The 23277-nt window shown below is 44.1% G+C and overlaps 1 protein-coding gene and 1 long non-coding RNA gene across 3 annotated transcripts; one reads left to right on the forward strand and one right to left on the reverse strand.

Moving 5' to 3' along the window:
- The first annotated feature begins 248 nt into the window (after nt 1-248).
- Nucleotides 249-5677, forward strand: LOC137449285 (uncharacterized). The gene is made up of 2 exons (XR_010989345.1): nt 249-370; nt 5495-5677. It is a non-coding gene; the product is annotated as an uncharacterized lncRNA (long non-coding RNA).
- CRK (CRK proto-oncogene, adaptor protein) lies at nt 5565-23277 on the reverse strand. Of its 2 annotated transcripts, none has more exons than XM_068154639.1 (3): nt 22913-23276; nt 14925-15460; nt 5565-9086 (listed from the first exon to the last, which is right to left on the reverse strand). In XM_068154639.1, the coding sequence occupies exons 1-3, from the start codon at nt 23154-23156 to the stop codon at nt 8949-8951; spliced, it is 918 nt and encodes a 305-aa protein (XP_068010740.1). In that variant the 5' UTR covers nt 23157-23276; the 3' UTR covers nt 5565-8948. The 2 variants fall into 2 exon arrangements, with proteins under 2 accessions (XP_068010740.1, XP_068010741.1); XM_068154640.1 differs by having other exon boundaries at nt 8994-9086; nt 15095-15460; nt 22913-23277.

Raw genomic sequence — 23277 nt, forward strand, 5'->3', positions numbered from 1 at the left:
TAATTTCACAGTTTTAGGAGGCTAAAAGAGCCACAACTTAAAATGGAACGTTTCACAAGCGCCTCGCAGAGTACGTGTGAAAAAATGGAGCCCACAAATAACCGAGGCAACACCTTCACTTCCACAAGCAGAATGGTCGGAGACAAATAACAGGGATTATGCTTGGCTGGCATAAATTTAATCCTCAAAGCTTTGCTGTGAATGAAGTCCTGTATCTTTCTGCTTTTTTTTCCCCAGCATCTCCTTGGATGAGCAGGCTAAAGGCTCTCTCTCAGCCTCCCTGAGGCGTGGAAGTGCACAAAGACCTTTGCAGCTTTTGATGAACAGCAGAGATTGTGCAGGCCCTGGCACATCTTGCTCACAGTGTCAGGTATCCTTCTGTCTGTCTTCACTGTGCTTCCTTAACTGGTCTCCTCGTGTGACTGAGGCTACACTCCTAAAGCACCATTTGAAATGCTTTTTAAATGAGAATAATTTATTGTTTCCCGATTCATTTCAGCACATTATTTTGGTGGCTGAACAAGAGGCTTAGGGTCTATGTAAAATTATCATAGTTTCATAGTTTCATTCAGGGTTGGAAGGGACCACAAGGATCATCTAGTTCCAACCCCCCTGCCATGGGCAGGGACACCCCACACTAGATCAGGCTGGCCAGAGCCTCATCCAGCCTGGGCTTAAACACCCCCAGGGACGGGGCCTCGACCACCTCCCTGGACAACCCATTCCAGGGTCTCACCACTCTCATGGTGAAGAACTTCCTCCTCACCTCCAGCCTGAATCTCCCCACCTCCAGCTTCATTCCATTCCCCCTAGCCCTATCACTACCTGAGATCCTGAGAAGTCCTTCCCCAGCCTTCCTGTAGGCCCCCTTCAGATACTGAAAGGCCACAATTAGGTCACCTGGGAGCCTTCTCTTCTGCAGACTGAACAGCCCCAACTCCTTCAGTCTGTCCTCATAGGAGAGGTGCTCCAGCCCTCTGATCATCCTTGTGGCCCTTCTCTGGACACGTTCCAGCACCTCCACATCCCTCTTGTAATAGGGGCTCCAGAACTGGACGCAGTACTCCAGGTGGGGTCTCAGCAGGGCTGAGTAGAGGGGGAGGATCACCTCCCTTGCCCTGCTGGCCACACTTCTGATGCAGCCCAGGATCTGATTGGCTTTGTGGGCTGCAAGTGCACACTGAGAGCTCCTGGTGAGCTTTTTGTCCCCCAGCACCCCCAAGTCTCTCTCCTCAGGGCTACTTTCCAGCCAGTCACTGCCCAGCCTGGATTTGTGCCTGGGATTGCCTCGACCCAGATGCAGGACCCTGCACTTGCTCTTATTGAACTTGATGAGGTTGGCTTGTGCCCACCTCTCCAGCCTGTCAAGGTCCCTCTGGATGGCCTCCCTTCCCTCCAGCTGTCTGCTGCACCACACAGCTTGGTGTCATCAGCAAACTTGCTGAGGCTGCACTCAGTGCCACTGTCCATGGCACCCACAAAGATGTTGAACAAGCCTGGTCCCAGGACTGATCCCTGAGGGACTCCGCTTGTCCCTGGCCTCCACTGGGCCATGGAGCCATTGACAGCCACCCTGGGTGCAGCCATCAAGCCAGTTCCTTATCCATCTAGTGGTCCACCCATCAAACCCATGTGTCACCAGTTTGGAGACCAGGATGTGGTGCGGGACAGTGTCGAAGGCTTTGCTCAGGTCCATAACCTTGTAGTTTTCTTACAAATAAATCTAAAAATACAACAGGGTCATGGTTATATCACTGCCTAGCCCCCCCCCCAAAAAAAAAACATCAATTGTGCCTCAAGTATTTTTTCAGCCACGGTTTAGTAGTCATGAGGTTGAGTGAGAGGATGGACTTGATGATCTTTGAGGTCTTTTCCAACCTTATTGATTCTATGGTTGTCTAATCAGAATTCCATGAATGGTAAATAAATGACCATGTCTGGAATAAGGTGAAAATAGTACAAGGGATAATAGTAATAGTAGTAATAATAATAGTAGTAATAATAGTAGTAGTAGTTGTTAATAATAATAATAATAATAATAATAATAATAATAATAATAATAATAATAATAATAATAATAATAATAATGTCATAATTCAAATATAACAACAATAATTAATGTTACATTTAGCCAAAATATCACCATAAAATGCAGATTCTTGTTGAAATTGATAATCATTTTATACCTTTACCTCTGAATTGTTTATAAATACATGCTACCATTAACCAAGGTGATTCTGGCTACACACCCAAAAGATTCCAGCAGCATATACAGGCAATACCTATTTGTCTAAATATATTACAACTGGCTGTGACACTTCCAAATATTCTTTGCACTTCATAAATCTTTACCATCAGTCTGTTTTTTTCCAGCAGCTGAGGCTTAGTTTCATCTGGGAGCTGTGCACAATAAATTAGATTTCCATCAGTTTAGCAACTTTGCTGTGATCCTCATGTTCAGCAGGCACTCAGCTTGTACAGAAGCTCAACAATCTAAAGAAGCCAGGCCACTTTAGACATACTTATTTGCATGCTTGATACTCTGACTGAATTACAGCATATTGCCCAAATACTTCAAATATTTTTGAATGGGCTTGTTACAGATGGCACACAAATATTGGGAAGTTGGTGAGGGATTTGGCAAAGCACTGGGAACGAAGAGCCTAATGCAGGGAAACACTCGAAGCGTAATTTGCTGACGCAATCTTTGCTTGTCCCTTGCACCCTCAACCTTTATATGAGTTGATTCAATCACCACTGCAGCCAAAACCTATTTTTGAAAGGAGGGGCAATAGCCTTCTGCATAAGCCCTCTGTTACATCAGCTCACAGAGAATTCTGCAAATACCAGTCTGAGGTTAAGCAGCAGAAGGACATGGCTGTCAGGGCAGTGTGGAAAGGCTTACAGAGCCTCTTCCCTTTGGCTGCAGTGAGCTCTTAAATTATCTGGGATAATCTCATTAAAAGGCACTCTTGGATTGCAGCTCAGCCACAGCCAAGTTGTATGAACACTGCAGCAAAGCTGGGGGGCAGTACTTTTACCTATGATTTTTTTTACTCCCCTCCCAATCTTGTGTAGATACATAACAGGGAAAACTTGGCTGGCATCTCAGTGCACTTAAATGCAGTCACTCATTTAACAATTAACATCCCACTTGAATACTCCATGAAACACTATTGGCCAAGATCTGTAGCAAGCAGCCAACTGAATACTATCAAGTAAAATATGACAAGCCATCACTGTAACAGAGTGATTAAGAAAACAAATGTTATCCTTGCCCCCACCAGTAAGGAAAAATGATTGCAGCAGTACTAATATTATCAAGACTGATCCTTGTATGCTTTTGGAAACAGCCAGTCAAGGAAGTTGTTTCAATTGGCAATGTACAGCATGGCCTTTTCCACACAGCAAGAGCCTGTGGAACACCTCCAGAAGGCCAGCTGCTTTGAGGGATTTTGAATGCTTCAAGGATTTGACCCATCATTGACTATGCCACATCTTCTTGAGCTGAGGAACCACTGTTGTGGAGCTAGTTTTAAGGATTGTGATGGCAAAAGTAGGTCTAATGCAGACTCATGTTACAAATGTTCACTTGTGTGGGGATCGGGCATTCTGGTCCTCACTTTCTGTGCTTCATCCCTTGACAGTACACTGCACATCTCAGCCTTTCACTGACATATTGCTCTCCCACTAACACACGTACCCAAGAGTCCTTCTGAACCATTAGTGGGCTCCTCTATCAGATTCTCACAATCATGGAACTGTTTTGGTTGGAAAAGCCCTTTGAGATCATGGACTCCAACCATTCTTGCTAGTTTTCATTTCTGTAATGTACATTTTTTGGCCATTCTAAGAATAAACAGCTTTTTACCTGTCCCAAAAGACACACCATCCAAACAAAACACTCCCTGAACTGTTTCCTGATGGCTTGTGTTGGTAGAAGCGAGACCAATAAGCCTCATAAGGGAAGGGTGAGAGAGCTGCAGCCATGGGGCTTTTGCCTGGAGGAGACTGAATGGGGGATCTCAAATGCTTGTAAACACTAAAGGGTCAGTATCAGAAGGATGGAGCCAGACTCTTCTCAGTGATGTCTCATGACAGGACAGGGAGCACAGGTTGGAGCATGTCAGGTTCCATGTAAACATAAATTCTTCACTTTGTGGGTGACAGAGCATTGGAGCAGGCTGCCCAGATAGCTTGTGGAGTCTCCTCTGGAGACATTCCAAGGCCACCTAGACATATTCCTGTTATTTATTCTCTGTCATCCTGCTCCAGCAGGGGAGTTGGACTGGATGATCCTCAGAGGTCTTTTCCAACCCCTACCCCTCTGTGATTCTGTAATAGCAACAAAGTCTCACTGTACCAGTTCTCAGGAGTCCTCTTTTGGAGTGACAATGTACTTGTTCCCCCATCCCCTCCACCCAAGCAACTCAAGAGAGTGGCCAGGCAGAGAGGGACCTGGGGGTACTGGTGGATGGTAGGCTGAACATGAGCCTGCAGTGTGCCCAGGCAGCCAGGAGGGCCAATGGCATCCTGGCCTGCATCAGCAACAGTGTGGCCAGCAGGAGCAGGGAGGTCATTCTGCCCCTGTACACTGCACTGGTTCGGCCACACCTCGAGTACACTCCCCAGTTCTGGGCCCCTCAGTTTAGGAAGGAGGTTGACTTGCTGGAGTGTGTCCAGAGAAGAGCAACAAAGTTGGTGAGGGGTTTGGAACACAGCCCTGTGAGGAGAGGCTAAGGGAGCTGGGGTTCCTTAGCCTGGAGAAGAGGAGACTCAGGGGTGACCTTATTGCTGTCTACAACTACCTGAAGGGAGGCTGTAGACAAGCAGAGGTTGGTCTCTTCTCCCAGGCAGCCAGCACCAGAACAAGAGGACACAGTCTCAGGCTGTGCCAGGGGAGGTTCAGGCTGGAGGTCAGGAGGAAATTCTACACAGAGAGAGTGATTGCCCATTGGAATGGGCTGCCAGGGGAGGTGGTGGAGTCACCATCATTGGAGGTGTTCAGGAGGAGACTCGACAGGGTGCTTGGTGCCATGGGTTAGTTGATTAGGTGGTGTTGGATGACAGGTTGGACGCGATGATCTTGAGGGTCTCTTCCAACCTGGTCTGGACTGGTCTATTTCTATTTCTATTCTATTTCTATTCTATTCTATTCTATTCTATTCTATTCTATTCTATTCTATTCTATTCTATTCTATTCTATTCTATTCTATTCTATTCTATTCTATTCTATCCTATCCTATCCAATCCTATCCTATCCTATTCTATCCTATTCTACCCTATCCTATTCTAGCCTATTCTACCCTATCCTATTCTAGCCTATTCTACCCTATCCTATTCTAGCCTATCCTGTTCTAGCCCATCCTATTCTATCCTATCTGATTACAGAAGGTCACCCTGTTTCAACATCCCCCCCACTCCTCCCCCCCTATATTTTACTCATTGGTGTTCTTCCATTTACCTTGGTTTGCCTTACTTCTGCACCTGTCAGGTGTATTGCTTTCTGAGGAGCATGGGTTGAGATTATGAAGTGCAAGTACCGATTGAGAAGGACACCCAGGCAGAGTTTTGGCTATACTTTTATTTACTTCACGTACTATGAACATATACATTACATGCTACCAAAAAAAAAAAAAAAACAAGTTGAAAATAAAATAAAATAAAATAAAATAAAGACTTTTAACTGTCAAGAAAGTGGATAGTGTTATAATACAATGGCACATGTTCATCTTTTTCTTCAAACTGGTTTGGTTAGAATCTTTTTCCCCCCTCCCCCCCAAGAAAAAACACATTAACAAAATTGAAGTGTTTCACTCTTTTTAAGATGGTTAGAAATATTTGCATTGTTAACAAATACAATTCAAACAGATTAACAAGATTTAACCAGGTCAAATATTAGTAAAAAGGCTGGGGTTTACCAAAAGGAAATATATATATATATATATATATATTAAAAAAAAACCCAACATAGCAGCCAGTTGTTTGTTTCTTTCTTTCTTTTAGTGTGATATAATGTGTAAATGCACCAGAAGAGCACAGTGTAGTTTGAGCATTCTGCTTCCCATGGTGTATCTCTAGAAATGATTATTCTAGCTCTAACACCTGCCTATGCACAAAGAGACCACCACCACAGCCAAGTAGAGACAAAAGATTGTGACCAACATTCTTAGCAATGATTTGTTGGTTTTTTTTGCACCCATTAGGGAAGAAGGGAGGGAACAAATAGAAGAGGATAAACGAAGGCCACAGAAAGGATTTAATCTACATGTCCATGAACGTATGTTCTACCTATCTCCTGTTAAGAGCTTGGTAAACTGAAATGTCTATTTCACCCCGACTGCAAACATATTCATTTCTATCACCTAATGAAACAAGATCAACGTTTTGGCTTAGAACTGAATAGTGGAAAAACAGTTGCATTAATGTATCAGTTGACCAAGAAAAACTGCTTGACAAGAACTGAGGGATTCTAGTGCACCAGCAGCTGTTAAGACTCCTCTAGTTGTTGCGGGTTTCTTTTTTGATTTGAGTTTTTTTGCTCCTTCAAAGTGTACAAATATTTGCAGCTTATACAGTCTTAAAACCACCTACAGCATTTTCAGGGTGTCTGCTAGTTAGTTCAATGTATGCCTTTCATATTAAAAAGGCAAGATTTGCATAATGAAACTTTCATTTTTGCTAGCTTAGAAAAATAATTGCTGATTGGAAAGGTACAAACATCTGGGCTTCCATTGACTGCCATCAGAGAAAAACACTTGAGAACAAACTGTGTGGCTCTGATGACACACAGTTGATTATGTTTCTTTCACAACACCTGAAGAAAACTATCAGCATATATGGGCAACTGATGAACTCAGTATTAAGTCTGTTAGAGTGTAGCTATCAGAAAAAAAACCTCAATAAAATCATACTAGAGATCAAGGTCAGGGGGGGAAAAAAATATACAGATCTGCTTTAAAGAAATCAATGTGTTACAGAACACAGAGTTAGTTGCTCAATGGTTCCCTCAATTTTGTGCTAAGCTAGAAGAGATCCCACAATCACTGGCCTATCACCCTAACCAGAGGAGCAATCCAAGCTAGAATAGCTCTGCAGGTCCTTTGTTACCATGCTTACACCACTGTCAGTTTCCTAACAAATCTTCAGTAGTGCTTATGAGGTTGGTGATGGAGAGCTAGGAGTGACGCACGTTGGCATTAGTCTACAGAGTTAATGAGTGCCCATTACCTGAAAATTAGTCAGACTCACTGATGATTAGTTTTGAAGTAAAACAACTAGTACTTAAATATAACAGCAATACAATTTCCAGCATGTTAACACAGTTCTGAGGTAAAGTGTTACCAGTCTTCTGTTGTAAGGGTCAGTGCCTTGCAGCAATAGCCTTTGCAGCGGGAACTAGCCCTCGCAGCATTGACAGCCCACGAGCCGTTCTAGTCACGTGGGTTTGTATCAACCAAAAACATTTTCAGTGTTGATGCTATCTAGGAAAATAAAACTGCTCTGCATGGATCACACTGTAGTCAAAGTTACAAAATTTATTTGCTTGAGTTTGGTCACTAGAGCGCTGTGCTTGGAAAACCATCCAGGATACAGGCAAGGGAGAGTTACTTCAGTGTTTAATTTCAGTTTACAAAACTTACTGAATCCATTCTGATTTATGTTAGAGAAAACCAGATAAACAGAAGAACAGACTAAAACCAAAACAACCCAAGCAGGGCATACCACCACCTATTCAATGCACTGTTTTTCCATGAGCTAGGAAGCCATGTTTACTCCATTGTGACTTTTGAGAATCAATCCAGAAAGCACACAAATATTTTCCATTAGTTTATTAAAAATAAAGTCCTCATGATTTCAACTATCAGATATTTTACAGATGGGAATTAAGACCAGAAGAGTCCCCAAGAGTAACCTTAAAAGTACTGTTTGGTTTGTCAGTTCACCACGTTTGACACTGATTTGTACTGTGAGAGTATTGTACCAATAGGAGTACTGAAGAACTCTATAGAGAAATTAAACTGGCCCTACATAATTACATTGTATTGGAAAGCAGTGTCAATGTTTTAGTATATTTAGTGAATCAAACACTGCCTTAAAGCTATGCATTAAAGTGCTATGCACGTAGTTTTCAGCACTGGTATGGATGTTTGCACTTCCATAAGCCTTGGATTGGTGGATTAAAAACAACAACCACAACAACAACAAAAAAAAAGATATTGGTGTGTTAATAGAAATTCTTTTAATTTAAAAATCAGCTGCTACATTTGAAGCATCAACAGTACTGGAAAATAAAAAAGAATCAATCTAGTGTCCACAAACTTCTAGAATTCTGAGGTTGATTTGATCTGTCATTTACCATTCCAATGGTAAGCAGCTCTGAATCGTAAGGCTGTCCCCAGGGGGCTCTGTACTATGCACAGGTAACTCACCGTGCAAAGTACTATCCAGCCTTGGTGGGACAGAGCTAATTCAGGATGGGGGAGGGAAAAAAAAATATGGAGAAAGCTCCAGGATAAATTTGTGAGATTTCTATCTATATATTGAATTGTCTAAGGTTGATGTTCATTGCCTGAGGAAGAAGCAACCTAAGCAATAGGACCGGAGAGAGCTATAAATGTTACCATAACATCTACAGCGCTGCTTTCTCCAACTGCTGCTGCTGGCAAGGTCCAGTCTGCTGTGCACATGGACATAAGCAGGCATTACAACCTATAATCATGTACTAGTTCTGCCACTTGACACACAAGTTATCTACTGTCGTACCCTGAATTACATGACCCTTGATTAAGGAATGGTGGTGTTCAGTCCCAGGGGTTTGCAGGTTATCAGAATGCTTATACAAGCAATACCGCTTTCAACATCTGTCGGAACATAGTCTTGATGGCATCTGCAATAAAAACAAGTTGAGATTGTTCCCATCTGTAAGCACAACTGTTGAGCCACACTCAGCTGAAGTCCTCCTCAGGATTCTGTTGATCCAGGATGCGGACATGTGTGAATGGAAAGTGACCGCGTCTGCCATTGCATTCTCCTTCCCACTGACCGCTCACGTTGATCTTTGTGACCTTCACCAGCTCACCGACCTGCAGGGTTAGAAAGGGGGAAGTGTTACAACTCATAAAAGGGGAGAAGATGAGCTGCTGCCCCTCCCCTTCGGTGTGATAGCACCCAAGTGTACCAGAGACACTTCTACAAAAAGCAGTTTTAGTCATGACCATTTCTGATCCATCAGCCTGCCACCCCTTATTCATTCCTCAAGAAAGCACAGAGAGAAAGAAGCCTACCTAGATTAGGTGTGAGCTGCCTAAACTGAGGAGCCTGTAATCCAACACCCATCTTCCAGAGCACTCCTGGGACTCGACATTGGCTGCTATCACAGGACCTGCATCTCACTGAACTGACAGAGGCTTGCACTCTGCTTATACTCCATCCACACCCTCAGCTGAGGGAGGGGAGGCCTGATGCTCCACAGAGTGGCAAGAAATTCCACTAAATGCTTTTCAGGTAGTATTAAGAAAGTTCTGGATAAGTGTGGTCTCTGTGTGTGCACAGATAGCCACAGATTATAAACCACTGGGAGAATGTGAGGGAGTAAGTAGTGCCATTCCATTCCTACTCTGAGCATCCACAACTAGCCAGTACCAGAGGCAAGGCCAGATGGTATTTCAAGTCTTACCCACCATGGATTTCTCACATAAATAAATTCCATGGGTAAAGACAATCAATGTCCTCTCCCCTCTTATACACAAACTGTTTGACTGGAAAAATAAGTTCCTGTGGACCAACAAAACAACCTGCTCTAGTTTAAAAGGATCTGCTTCTAATGTGCCACACAAAGTAAGAGCATAGGAATATAGCTCATATTCTGATCTCCAACCTAATCTTCACACAACCAGCTCTAAAGGTATTGTCTTCCTTTCACAAAGGTGGAAAACTGAACAGCAGGCACCTTCCCAAGGTGTGCAGTCATGTAGGTCTAGTTATGGCCACAAGTCTATGTCTAATCAATCTCCAACACTGTTGAACTTTGAAGGGTACTTTAAGTAGCACTTTGACAACCTAAAGGCACAATTTCTATTGCAAAGTCACTGGAGAGTTAATAAATGCAAGACTGAGAAGCTGTCTACCCATTTACAGCCCTTGGTGCAGATTTTTCTTTCACTAAACCTGTAAATTAACTCTCCAGGCATGGCCATAAGCCTTGCTGCATTTCATCCAGAAATGCCCTGACCATACAGTGACTGGTCTCCAGAGGTGCTCATCACTGTGTTCCACAGTCATCTAAACCACAGCCTCATTATCCTCACGTTCCAGGCAGTGAATGAAGAACAAAGAAAACAATTTAAGATGTTACCAACCCATTAACTTTACAGGTTTTAAACGCCTGGAACCTTTTGCCAGAACAGCTTTTAACAGTTCATAAATTCAAACCACTACATGGCCATTTAATTAAGCTTCCCATACCTCTGATGATTACTTATCTTGTAATGAGAGGCACACTTGGGACTCTGGCTGGAGCTTTATTTTTGCCTTTTGTAGTCATTAGTGTGGACATTTTAATGAATCATATTTTGAGGAAAATCCTCTTATGTATTTGCTGTGGGCAAAAGGAAGCTGTCCTTGACTACTGGATGCTAGTTTCAGCTCTTCAGGAATTTAATCATGCAGCATGTCTAATTCTGCTACTGCTAATCATCACTGGGGGCTTGTCCCAGTGAAAATATTCTGTTGACCAAAACAATACATCAGCTCTGATTTAACGAGGGTAGGATTAAATGTGACAATACCAGAAGCAGAAAATCTTATTTCCTAATCACAGCCATTACAAGAACACTATCCTAGATAACTTCAAATTGCTTCAGACCTGGATGTGATCTACCTATCAGCCTTCAGCAGAAAAAGAGCATGCAACCTCCAAGCTGCTCAGAAAGAAAAAGCACATGCTGCTCTAAGATGTTTTTCTTGGACTGATGGCCTCTGCCTTCTCAGAACATCCCACACTGTGTTCAAATACAGTCTACCTTGGGTAACTTATGAGAAACTCAGCTGCAAAAGGTGGGTTCAACACTGCAGTAACAGTGAGCTAGAATATGGGATGCTTAGGACATTCCCTCCCTCTCAGAAGCATCCTGCAGCTGCTTGCTTTTCAGGGGTGTCTCTGTGTCATTGCAGCAAAGGGACACCCATTTTTAACTACAAGAAGCTATACTTCAGTAACTGGTGAAAGAGGAAAGACCTCCAAGCTTAAATATTCCTTATTTATCACTGTGCTAATCTCATTTAGCAACTACTCTCTCTTTCTGATACAACCATTCATCCACATTTCATCTCTTTGTACCTTCTCATTGAATTACTTTCTTTTCACCTATCAAAGGAGAGCTAACCAAGCATGGGTCATTTCACAAATGCTGGAATGGCTTAAATAGTTCCTTAACTGAAGAGATTGCTCTGAAGCTTCTACACTGCCCTGAAGCTTCTACACTGCCCTGAAACTCCTACACTGCTCTGAAACTCCTACACTGCTCTGAAACTCCTACATATTAATCTGAAGGAGAACCTTTAAAAAATATTATTACAAGTGCTGGACTTTTAAAAACATTCAGGCTAGAAGTGGATGTTCTCTCTGACTTCCCTTCACTTTCAACATTTACTTATGGAATCATGAGTTTATTGTGCATCATCCCACCACGCACAACACCTCACAAACAACACTGTACCCTGCTATAAAGCAAGATTTGTTTCAGTCTTCGTCAGAAGGTTTAGAACTAAATATATCCCACATGCTTCAAAGCAAAACTGAAGGTTCATGTGAAGACTTCTGTATGCTGTGGTTTTATTCCAAGCACTCCTCTTTGGTGAGGTCAAGATGGCAGAGGTCTGCTACTGTCACAAAGAAAAAACATAAATCGATCGATCTCAGAGTCATTCACCACACACAGCTTCCCTTTCCTCTTAGTTAAGACAGACTGACAACTCCTTGAGTAGGTCTAAGTGACAAGCAACATAAAAATTACCTTCTGCTCCATCTTTTTTGCCATAATACAGCACAGCCTTTATTAGAACATCATCTGCTCTGATCCTCCTCCCCTGAGCTCTTCAAGCCCATGTCAGTTTTAAAATAACAGAGCAGCACAGATCCTCAGTTGGCAATTTGGGCCAGAACTGTTTGAGGTTAGGAATCTCTTTCCCTGAGAGAAACAGTGGGAGCCGCCCCCAGCCATAAATACTGCCAGATTTAAGGATAAGAGTTTGGATTTGGAAAGAATCCCACTTTCTCTAGTTGCAGTTATTAAGAGGTCTGGGCAAAAACGGACTGGTAAGATTTGCATAATGCTTTCTACCAAGTTATCTAAGAAGAGATCTCTAAATAAACAGAGAAGGAACACCACGGAGCGAAAGGGAATGCAAAAAAAAAGGGAGACAACAAGAAACAGTACTTCAATAGACAGGATGAAAGAGGGGGAAAGAATAAAACCAACTTGGAGAAAATGTGTGTTCTTCTTTTCTCCTGTACAAACATTGAAAGCAACTCAGCAACATTGTGGCTCGAAATGGTAACAGCTGCACAGAAGCCAGGAAGGCCTACTGGAAGCAGTGATACATGGTTCATGTGTTAAATCAAACTCCCCAGTGCTATACACAGAATAAAGAACCACCACTGCTATTGTGTTTCTTAGCCTTACAGCTGTAGCAGGACAGGAATACATCAGCCTAACCAAGAGGTTCAGTGTCCTCAACTAGCATTTGATTCAGTTTACAAGGCCTACAAAAGCCATTGTAACATAAAGGTAGAAAGACAATCTAAATCCTACACCCTTGCATAGGAGAGGAGCCTACACTCATCTCAGACCCTCCCTCCCACACGCTTCAGCTTTCTAGCCTGGTTACCCTAAGTTAGAAAGAGACACTAGTGGTGCAAGCTAGCTCAGGAGATACTCTCCATGAATCTACACTTTCTAAAGCACAGCAAACTTGACAGAGCAAATGAGTTTTGGTGAAGAGGATTGAACTACAGCATTCACAAGCTGTGTTTCAGTGTGTAAAGCATTTTGCTTTCACTCTGAGTTACTTTATGATGGCCTGGATTGTCAGTATTTTCCCACTCTCTCTGTTTCACTCCATGCTGCCAAACTGGGAGTTGGGCAGTGCTGTGGGGCTGCGCTTTAAGGGAAATTAAATACAAAGTTATGCTTAAGGGAGCACTAGAAGCACACTAATGAATAAAAGCTTAAAAACAAAATGCAGAAAACAAACCAAAAAGGTTTTTGCTAAATATGGGACAGCATAACATCCAGAAGCTCAAGGAAAATCTAGTAGCTGGCAGTTGCAGCAGTCCACAATGACATTCAGGAATATTTCCAAGCTCCAGGAGCTGGCTGGGTGGAGAGAGTGGGGAAAAAAAAAGAGGAAAGACAGGCAGCATTTTAGGTTGCATGAAAGGCTGAAGGTTAAAGTTTTTGCAGGTGTCCCCAAAATCTGGTGAGCTGGCATGAATTTCTATACCTGTTCCTCAGCCTAAATATTTACATTTTATATCCTGTCTCTCCTTTGATTCAGAAATGCAAGAGAACACAGAAGAACTCAGATGATATTCACATCACAGAGAGAGTTGTTAGCCGTTGGAATGTGCTGCCCAGGGAGGTGGTGGAGTCACCGTCCCTGGAAGCGTTCAGGAGGGGACTGGATGTGGCACTTGGTGCCATGGTTTAGTAGACATGAGGTCTTGGGTGACAGGTTGGACTTGATGATCTTTGAGGTCTTTTCCAATCTTACTGGTTCTATGATTGCTTCCCTGTAATTCTTACCTACAATGGGGAAAAAATTCCCATCTCCTGAGCTGTACATCACTTGTCAGATCTATAGAATCCTCTGCTGCATTTACCAGCTCTGTACTAAAGACACACAGTATAGTTGCCACATCACTGAAGTGCTTTGTGTGCTCTGCACAATTAAATAAAGTATTTGAGAGTGAGGAGGAGATGCTCTGACTCAGCACAGAAACTGTTTTTTCCCAAGTACTTAAAATGTTATATAAACAGGAAGTCAATTAGGTATCAGGAAATTCCAGAGCCTCCAGCTCAAAGAAAGCCTAGATTAAAGGATACAATTTACATATCATCCTAAGGCAAAGGGCTGCTACTGAGAATACCTTAGTCTCAATTTCCTCAAATGTAACTTGGGGGATAACTATCTGATGGGGAGATAGAGCACTCTAATCTCCTTTTTAAGAGGGAAAACAATCAAAGAGGGCATGTACGAGTACTTGATCATATCAGGAAGTGAATCAACCTTGAGGAAACTCACTGCTTGATTACAAATCATACTTCATCAATCACTGCTTTACAGGAGACCTCTTGAATGAACTGTCATCCATGGTCCTGCTTCACAAACTAACAACCAGAGCAATCTGCTTTGAGGTTCAGATGCTGCAGTAAAACCTCGTGTGTGACCATGGTCATCATTTCAGGCTGTGCAATTTTGAAGCTACTATCAATGTTTCCACTGATTGCTTTTAAACAGACTGGGAATAAAACCCAACAATCAACCAGCACACCTTTGAAAGACTGGGGTGAGGCAAACAACAGTAAAGACAGGTGCAGACACACAACCCACAAATTGCTCCCTCTCCCTCCCCCCTGAAACTAAAAGACTTCAGAAGTGCAAAAAAGGATGGGAAAACAGTTATGTTAGTGATGTGTAACAACAGACATGATACTGGTTCAGTAGCCTAAGCATGCTATAATCAAACTCTAGTCTACAAGTGACTCCAGCCACTTAGCAATTTGCTTCAAGCAGCTTATTAACCATGATGCAAAACCAGTGTTACAACGATTTCCCCTTTCTCATTCCTACAAAACTACAATGTGAAAGGGAAATCCCTTGAACAGATCTCTTCTCGCTATGTTTTGCCCATTATGTACCTCCAAAGCCAAGGCTGTCTTGTCGTAGGCATTAGGGACTCGCTTCTGGATAACCCGGGCATAAATAGGGCCATTCTGAAGGTTAGGGAGCGGAGTGTTGATGCTGGGCTGGGCATAGGGCCCTGGCTCCGGCCCACCCAGTGGTTGTGGGTGGGAACTATCCTGGTTACCTCCAATCAGAGTAGATACTGTAGCAGAGGAAGGTCTATACTTCTCGACGTAAGGAACAGGTATCATTCCCCTCTTCCCTTCGCTGTCTTCTGCATTCCACCATTGCTCTTCAGGTTTATCCCGGATTTTCAGTATGTCTCCTTTCTTAAAGGGGAGATCTTCTTCGTCATTGCCATTAAAGTCAAAGAGAGCTCGCACATACTCAGTTTCATCCGTCCTGAGGATAACACCGCTGTTCTGCCTGGAGCGGGAAACGGGCTCTATCAAGGTTGTAGTGTCCAAATAGTGTATTTTGTAGAATTCCAGTAAAGCTGGCAAAGAATCAAACTCTTGGTCACCTATTCGAAACCTGCTGGGACTCAACCCTGAAAGAAGAAGGAAACATGTCACAAAGAGAGCGTGCCACAGCGACGGCTGCAAATTAAACACCCGAGAAGACACACAGACAAGCAGCTGCATAGTGAATGTGGACATCTTTACAGCAACACACCTAATGTTCAGCTCTTCTGTGTATGTCTGATGAGAGACAGCACTCCCAGGATTGTGAGGGTAGAGTATTGTTTGTACAGATTTTGGCAAAGTGGGGAAAAAGAAACTGTTTGGCACTGCCAGGTTTCCTGAGCGAGGATAAAAATGCCTTGCTTCCTTGAACGCTACATGGAAGATAAAAACATGCAGCACATCCAAGTTTCTCAGGAGGCTGCACAATTTTTAGCAACAGACAACTCCATTTTTCCTGCTTTACACTCCAAATCTAGGAATCAGATGAAATTTTGGTACAATTCCAAGGGAGTGATTTTTAACTCTCTTGCAGCTGGAATTTATTTCAAGAGGACAGACAGTGCTGCAATGGTTTTTTACCTGTTGCAATGCACCTTGGGTTAAAGGCATGAGTGATTTTTAGCTCCCTTGCAGCTTGCATTTATTTCAAGAGGACAGACAGCACTGCAATGTTTTTTTACCTGTTGCAATGCACCTTGGGTTAAAGGCATGAGTGATTTTTAACTCTCTTGCAGCTTGCATTTATTTCAAGAGGACAGCACTGCAGGTTTTTTTTAACCTGTTGTAATGTGTCTTGGGTTAAGGGCATGGACATGACAGAAAAGTGCTTAGAACAGCAGCAAACAAATTACATGAATGAGCAAATGGAAGTTATTTTTCACTTTGATAGGAGGTACAGTTAGAGAAAATGCTGCTTTATGCAGTTCCAGGCAACAGCCTAAGTTTTCCTAATGGGGATAATTCCCTTTTCTCATCTCAAGCTTTGTCATTTCTCTGCCCTTTGTCAGATGGAGCCTAAGCTATAAATCCTAACCTCAAACGTGCAAACACAGATGATGCTCATACTCAAGTCACCAGAAGTACCAAAGTGAAGATATCCAGTGCAGTTTTTGGCCTGTGTGCTGCACATTTTCCAGTTTATGTTCTTCAAGCTTAGCTGGGGGAAACTATACACATGATGTTCTATTTCCACCATGTACCATAGGCTGTGTAATCAGTAATGGGAAAAATTGTGGAAGGCTGGGGGAGGGTAGTGGAGAGGATAAGATTTAATGCTTTAATGAGTAACTCTTTTAGCAAGAAAGACATTCTTACTTTGCAAGTCTCTTTCTCTGCAGGGAACATCTAACAGTTCTAAGACTCAGCTCTGCAGTACAAAGCTAGCAGAGTTCTTCAAGCTGTCACTGATCCAAAACTCCTTTCAAAGTAGCATTGTCAGCATGGAAAGCTAACTTTGCAAGAAGTTCTTTCAAGAGAGCAAAAAGAGGCTCCAAGAGAGAAAAGGGCAGATTCAGTAAGATTAACATAGACAAATACGCAGCAAATAAGTTTTGAAGTATCCTGAAGGAACCCAAGCATTAATGAAGCTGGTTACAGGAGATGTAAAGAACCAAGTCATAGGGAAATGCACATTTGCATGCATTAACAGCCCCAAAAGGCTTTCAATAGAAATAAGCACAAAAGCAGTAAGCCTAAACCCAGAAGCAAAACTAAAAAGGTTACAAAACCCCCCCGAAATCAGCATGATCAATACCTAAGGAAGCTAAAATAAACATTAAGAAAGAGGAAAGCAGCATGAAAGCAGAAGGAAGAGTCTATTTTCCTAAAGCATAAGGCTAAAAAGATGCAAGAGCTCCTCAACTTTTGTTGATGAGATTTAACAGAGCCAGGCTTAGCAAGAACTTTGGAATCTCATCTCAATGGCACTTCTCAGCTTTGTGGTCTCACAGGAGATGACTTCTGGCCACACAGGCAGCACCCCTACACCACTTCAAAACAGTTTCAGCGCACTACATCACCATAGAAGACAACCCAGGAACGCTGCACTTCACTAGTGTTGGAAGTGGGAAACCATGCTTCACAACAAGTGGTATTGACACCAAGCTTCAGACAAACCTGGTGACAGAACCATGAGTTTCCGTCTTCTGATACTTTAGATGTGAACCTTTCAGGCTTATGTAGACAACTACATAAGAAAGAAAAGTCACAGACACTTTCATAGAGCCAGGGAAGCAAAGATCCTTGAAGGCAGAAGGAGAAAACTGAGTCTCAGGTAAATTCACTGACATGGAACTTATTTTCCATGACAGAAATGACTGCAACAGTCACCTCTGTAAAACCTCCTGACTCAGCCAGGAGGCTGAGATCTCTGTGTCTAGCAAAGTGTGCCCAGAAAAATCTTAAAACTCATAGGAAATGAGCAGTTCATTAGCAATGTTCATCAGCCTTGGTCAGGGCCAGAATCATCACAAGAATGAACAGCTTCTTGGGGTTTGTTGTTTGATTCCTCCCCCTCCCCCCCCCCCCCCATTTTTTCCCCCTTCTTTTTAACAGGTTCACTCTCTTGAATTAATGCACAACAGCCTCAAGTAGCTGCCAAAGGTATCTGAATAAACCAGAGTTGGACTCTAAGAGGAAAGTCCACTGAAACCTTATGCATGGGGAAGGAGTGACCCAAAATCTGTCCTGTTATCTTGGAAAATTGCATTCTAAAAGACATTTTGCACAAGTGAAGAAGAGGGAGAGCACAAAGACCCTCCAGACACATTCTAGGCCTGGAAAAAAAAATCAATGCAATCCTTGATGGGACAAAACACTTGCAGACCAATGGAAAAATTCAGGAAAGATCTACCACGAGGAAAAATGGCAGCAACAAGGCAAGTGGGTTAACTTGAGGGGTGGAGTTGTTTTCCTTCATGATTCTGGGACAGTTTTCCTGAAGGCAAAAGTCTGAGCAGCACAAGGTCTGCATCTTCTCAGGGCTCTCAGGAAGAGAGGAGGTGTGCAAAGGTAAATGTACCTCCTGAAGGAACTTTAGTCACTTCCCATTAAAGCTGGACAACCAGAGCACTAGAAATTATCTTCCCTTCTCTGCAGAGCAGAAGGAAAAGTAGCTCAATCAGCTTGCACCTCTGTAGGATGAGTCCTTTGAACAAGAAGCACAAAGGGCTGAGTATCATCTTTCTCACTTACTCCACCCTAGCTCTATCTGGGCTGGGACTTCACCTGATGCCATTCATTTCAGCTTGTCAGGACAGCTAGTGAAACCTCAGTTCTCAGGGAGGTCAGGAGAGAGTTAAAATCCAAAGTGTCCCAAAATTGAGGAAAGTTTCAAATCTGGACCCTGTCAGTTCTCTGTTCATGATGCTGATTCCTTTCTGACAAAAGCCTTTCACACTGTGTTGGCTTCATGTCAGTCTGGAAAGGATTGCTCACATGTGTTTTAAATACTGTACAGGTACTGGGGAAGTAGAGGCAGGAACCACCAAATATTCTACTCCTTGAGGGTGTGGGCAGGTAACTTCTCACTTTCTTGGGCATCACAGGGGTTTCACATTTCTCTCCACTCCAACTGTCTTAGTGCCACTAGGCAGTTTTCTCTTTACTCCCAAGTGGTAAGCTTTCCTTTTCAGCACAGGGAAGACTTCCCAAAGAAGCTGCTTACAGGAAATGAAAGTTTTCCCTGTTCATTTCTAGGCATAGCCTGTAAGGTTGCACCCTTTCCCATCCCCAACTTAAAAGCGTATTTTGGGCAAGAAAAGCTGTTCTTATCATGCAGGGTACTGAGACTGGCTCTCATTTCAAAGACATCACAGTGAGGCAGAGCAGCTTCCTCCTGGAGCATATGGGAACTCTGCTGTGAGGGCAGTTCATTCCAGCCTGTGTGTTTGTCCCACCCTTCCGCATAGGGACACCTTTTATCCTGGTTCTCAAGCACCTCCCAATCCCTGCCTGAGCGGAACAAACAAGCATCCATGAACGCCCTCTGAAACCAGTAAAACTCCACTCACTGGCTCCTGAGAAGAGCTCTAAGCACACCAGGAAAATGTTCTTACAGAAGCTACACACTGCCATTCCTGCAGACAACCAGAGAAGGAGGGAACAGCAGATGGCCAAAGCACACACCTGTCAAGCTTCCAGCAGTTTGCATTTTAAGATCTCAATAGAAGAGAAAACCAAACAAAAATCCCAGGCAAGTGTCAAGAGTTAAAGCACACTGCTCACATCTACCTGAAGTTGTTTCATACTGAGCTGAGCATGGGTATCATGAGGCAAAGATTACATGATTCCAGGAAGTACAGTTTGAATTATTAAAAATCACAATGGGAGTGACTTGAAAGCCTTAAGTCAAGCAGCATGTTCCTAAAATGCCTACCTGGTGAAAATGCAGCCTCTCCTGTGCCACACTTCCCCACTTCAGGGACACATTTTTACACCACCAGAAGGCTTCTGGCTTTATCACTTTGCACTTGGAATGGAAAGTTTATCTTTCTTTGGGTATTTTGGGCATTGTGTTGCAGTGCATGTTCATAGTATCATAGTATCATATTGTGCCTTTTGACTCACAAATACACCACCAGTTGGCAATTTGACATAGATTTGCTTCACTGCCCATGTCCGTGCTAACACCTGCGTGGAGCACTTGGTCTCATTTGGGATTTCTTTAGCCTGTGACTGGTGATATTTTTCCACACATGCAACCCTAACTCCACTTCCATTAATCTTTATCTCCACTGGCAACAGAGTGTTTTTCTTTCCCACAATTCAGTGATTTATCCTGTTTTCTTTTAATGGCCTTAAAACATTTCAGGCAGAGGTAGCTATTTTAAGCACTTCTCTTCATTTCCCCCCCCTCCTTGGGCAGGAAAATCACCTGCAAGAAGTTAGAACCTGCAGCACATCACTCAAAAAGTGAATTTAACAATGAGTTAGCAAGTTCATTTTGTACTTTACAGTGAAAGAAATGGCTTTGTGACACTGTGACTTTTTATGTCAGGGAAGCCAAAGTTCCTCACCTCATTTATTCTGCACGAAGCTCAGCTCCTAGTATCCCCTGCACATGGACACACTCTTACCTGAGACTAGCAAAAATGAACCTAAAGACCTGATCTGGCTTGTTCAGATTTCCCAGAGAGAAGTGGGCATTTACCAAACAATCTATTGCTAAAAAAAAACAAACCCTGTACCATACAATTAACAGAGTGAAGCTCTTCTGCCTAATGTTGTAGCCTGGCCACAAAAAACACAGATGACAACCTGCAAACATTTACTTCATTTTACTGCATTAGTTCCCTTACATAAACATCTTGAATCTTCTGCCAGTGTTTCCATCTCCCTCCCACTGCAGCATATCCCCCCACCTACTTTTTAACTGAAAGAACAATTTAATTACCCTTCCAGTTTAATTTAAAACACACACCCACCCACACCTCCTTTGGTTTGAGTGTGAAGAGAGAGCAGCGTCAGCAGGGAGGCATAATTGACTTAAAGCTACTAAAATCTCAGTACAGGAGTGTCTGGGGTGCAGGAGTGATGCATCATCTCCCCTCCTAACAGCCAGGGAAAGGCAAAAAAAGGAGATCAACCCAAACATAGTTACACTTTTTACCATATATTACGCCTACTGCACCAACAGCCTACAGAGCTACAACAGCAGCTACTCTCCTACAACACACAAGCATTTTAAACAGATAAGAGTTACCTAAGGGGCATTTAGTGATGTTGGGAAAGGACACCAAAATTTAGCACCCCTAACATCAGCCAGCCCATAAGCATCAGTGACCTTATGAATCTAAGACAAAAAGTGAGGATGGTTATGTATCACAGTATCACTAAGGCTGGAAGAGACCTCGAGGATCATCGAGTCCAACCTATCACCACAGACCCCATGACTAGACCATGGCACCAAGTGCCACATCCAGTCCCCTCTTGAACACCTCCAGGGATGGTGACTCCAAAAGTGCAGCAAAAGTGATACCACAGGAACAGAGTTTTTCCAGAGGTTGAGCTGCTCTCTAGAAAAACTTGCCCAGAAGTGACAGGCACACAGACTCAGTGCTTTTCATCCCACTGCTGTCTCTTAAGATCCCAGCGGGCTGGATTGCACAGCAAACCATCTTAGCAGCTTATCCTGCTGTATGTATCACCAGCTGTGCACTTCAACAACTCATGCACCAAGCCTCTGCAAATGTGTAGCAATGAAACTGTCTTGACAGAGAGATCAGGCCACGGGGAATCCACCACGTCCTGTGGCAAACCGGTTTATCACCCACGGCAGCAATGACTTCCACGTTACCTTCAGCCACCTTTAACTTCTACCTTGAGGAGCTTTCTGTGCCTTGAGAGCACTCTGCAGCTGAAGTGGGTTTCTGGGATAAACACAATGACTTTGGGCTTTCCCAAGTTTGCCAATGTGAAACGTTCCCCTGTAAGCATGCAACAATGCAACCCTGCTGCCAACAGCTGTGCTTTTCCTTGGATTATCTCCTTCTTAGTCAACAGCAGCTTCTGCAAAGACCGAAAAATCCCTTCCAGGTAGGTCTCTCATTCCACCCATAGACCTACGTCAGGAAGTGACTGCAGCAATTCATATACCGTTTAATTTGCTGCCAAATAAGTTCACCACACCTCTTATTCCACGGATTTGTTACACAGGCTCCAAAACGATGCAGCAGCTCCTTTCGGAGATGCCAGCACTACAACACCCAGCACATCATTCTGCAAGCACCGCAGCAGTCCTGCTACCAACTTCAGCAATGCCCCCAGCAAGGATACTGCTGCCTTTGCAGATGTTCATACACACCTAAGGACACTTCACTGCTGAGGGCTCTCGTTCACTGAGTTGCCCTCCTGCTCGCAGAAACGCTGCTCCACATGCTACAGTTTCCCCTCTGACACAACCAGAGAGAAATGCTGGATAGGCATTAACAGTTTTCATAGTAGATGGTAGGTGGACGAGGAAGATCAAACCCTCCCTCTCAACACACAGGGGAAAAATAACATCCAACTTCACATCTGGTTTAAAGGAACACTGGTTTTTGAAGCTTTAAATTAAAGCTGCCCACGTTAACAGCCGACCAGCGACCTGAAATACAGCTTGACGCCCTGCCGTCTACTGCAAAGCTCACTTGGTGGAATTCAAACTTCTAGGTGACACTTCCACAGAACCGTGCCCTGGCTGTGGTGACACACAAAATCTATTAACTATAGTTAACTGGCTGGTAGAAACAAAAAGACTGCGGGAGCGCTACAGCTGCGGCGCCTTTCGGGGCGAGGGGGGGCTGCAATAAGCGCTCAGCTCCAGTGTATCTTCAACGATGGCATTAGGTCGTTGGAAGTCAGGTGGCGATACAGGGCTCAGCTTGGTCAGCAAAACACGATTTAATTCCGCTACAGAGCTTGGCGAAGTGAAACAGCGCCCGGGAGGAGAGCGGAGCCGCCCGCCGGGAAGCTCACTCCGGGGCTCGGCTGCCCCGGCTCGCCCTCCCCGGGGCGGCAGGGACTGGGGGGCACCACCAGCCCTGGGGGTCACTCACCCGGGGCCCCAGGGCCCTCGCCGCCGGACCGCCGGCCTCCCGCCGGCCCCAGGCTGTTGACGATGTAGTGTGAGACGCGGGAGCTCTCGGACACCGAGAGCACGAAGTCGCCGGGGATGGTGCCCGAGTCGCGCACCAGGAAGGTCCCGTGGCGCTGCCCCTGCAGCATCGACACCGCATCGGTCCGGCTCAGCCGCCCCCAGTACCAGCTCGCCCGGTCCTCGGAGTCGAACTGCCCAGCCATGGGGGCCGCCCGCCCGCAGGCTGCACTCACTGCCCCCCCACCGCGGGCCGCCGCCGGCCGCAGTACCCCGCTCCGCGCCCAACCCTGCCACCCAAAATGGCGGCTCCGGTCCTGGCTCTGA

The sequence above is a fragment of the Melanerpes formicivorus genome, unplaced genomic scaffold (genome assembly GCF_026170545.1).
Source record: "Melanerpes formicivorus ecotype bairdi unplaced genomic scaffold, bMelFor1.0.p_v2 SCAF_29, whole genome shotgun sequence".
Lineage (NCBI taxonomy): Eukaryota > Metazoa > Chordata > Aves > Piciformes > Picidae > Melanerpes > Melanerpes formicivorus.

What these genes read in the sequence shown, in the direction of transcription:
- CRK (XM_068154639.1), bottom strand. Translation starts at nt 23,156, where the DNA reads ATGGCTGGGCAGTTCGACTCCGAGGACCGGGCGAGCTGGTACTGGGGG. An exon ending in CGAGGGCCCTGGGGCCCCGG is followed by an intron (nt 15,461 to 22,912) that starts GTGAGTGACCCC and finishes TTCTTCTTTCAG; the next exon opens with GGTTGAGTCCCAGCAGGTTT. An exon ending in AGACAGCCTTGGCTTTGGAG is followed by an intron (nt 9,087 to 14,924) that starts GTACATAATGGG and finishes CTAACCCTGCAG; the next exon opens with GTCGGTGAGCTGGTGAAGGT.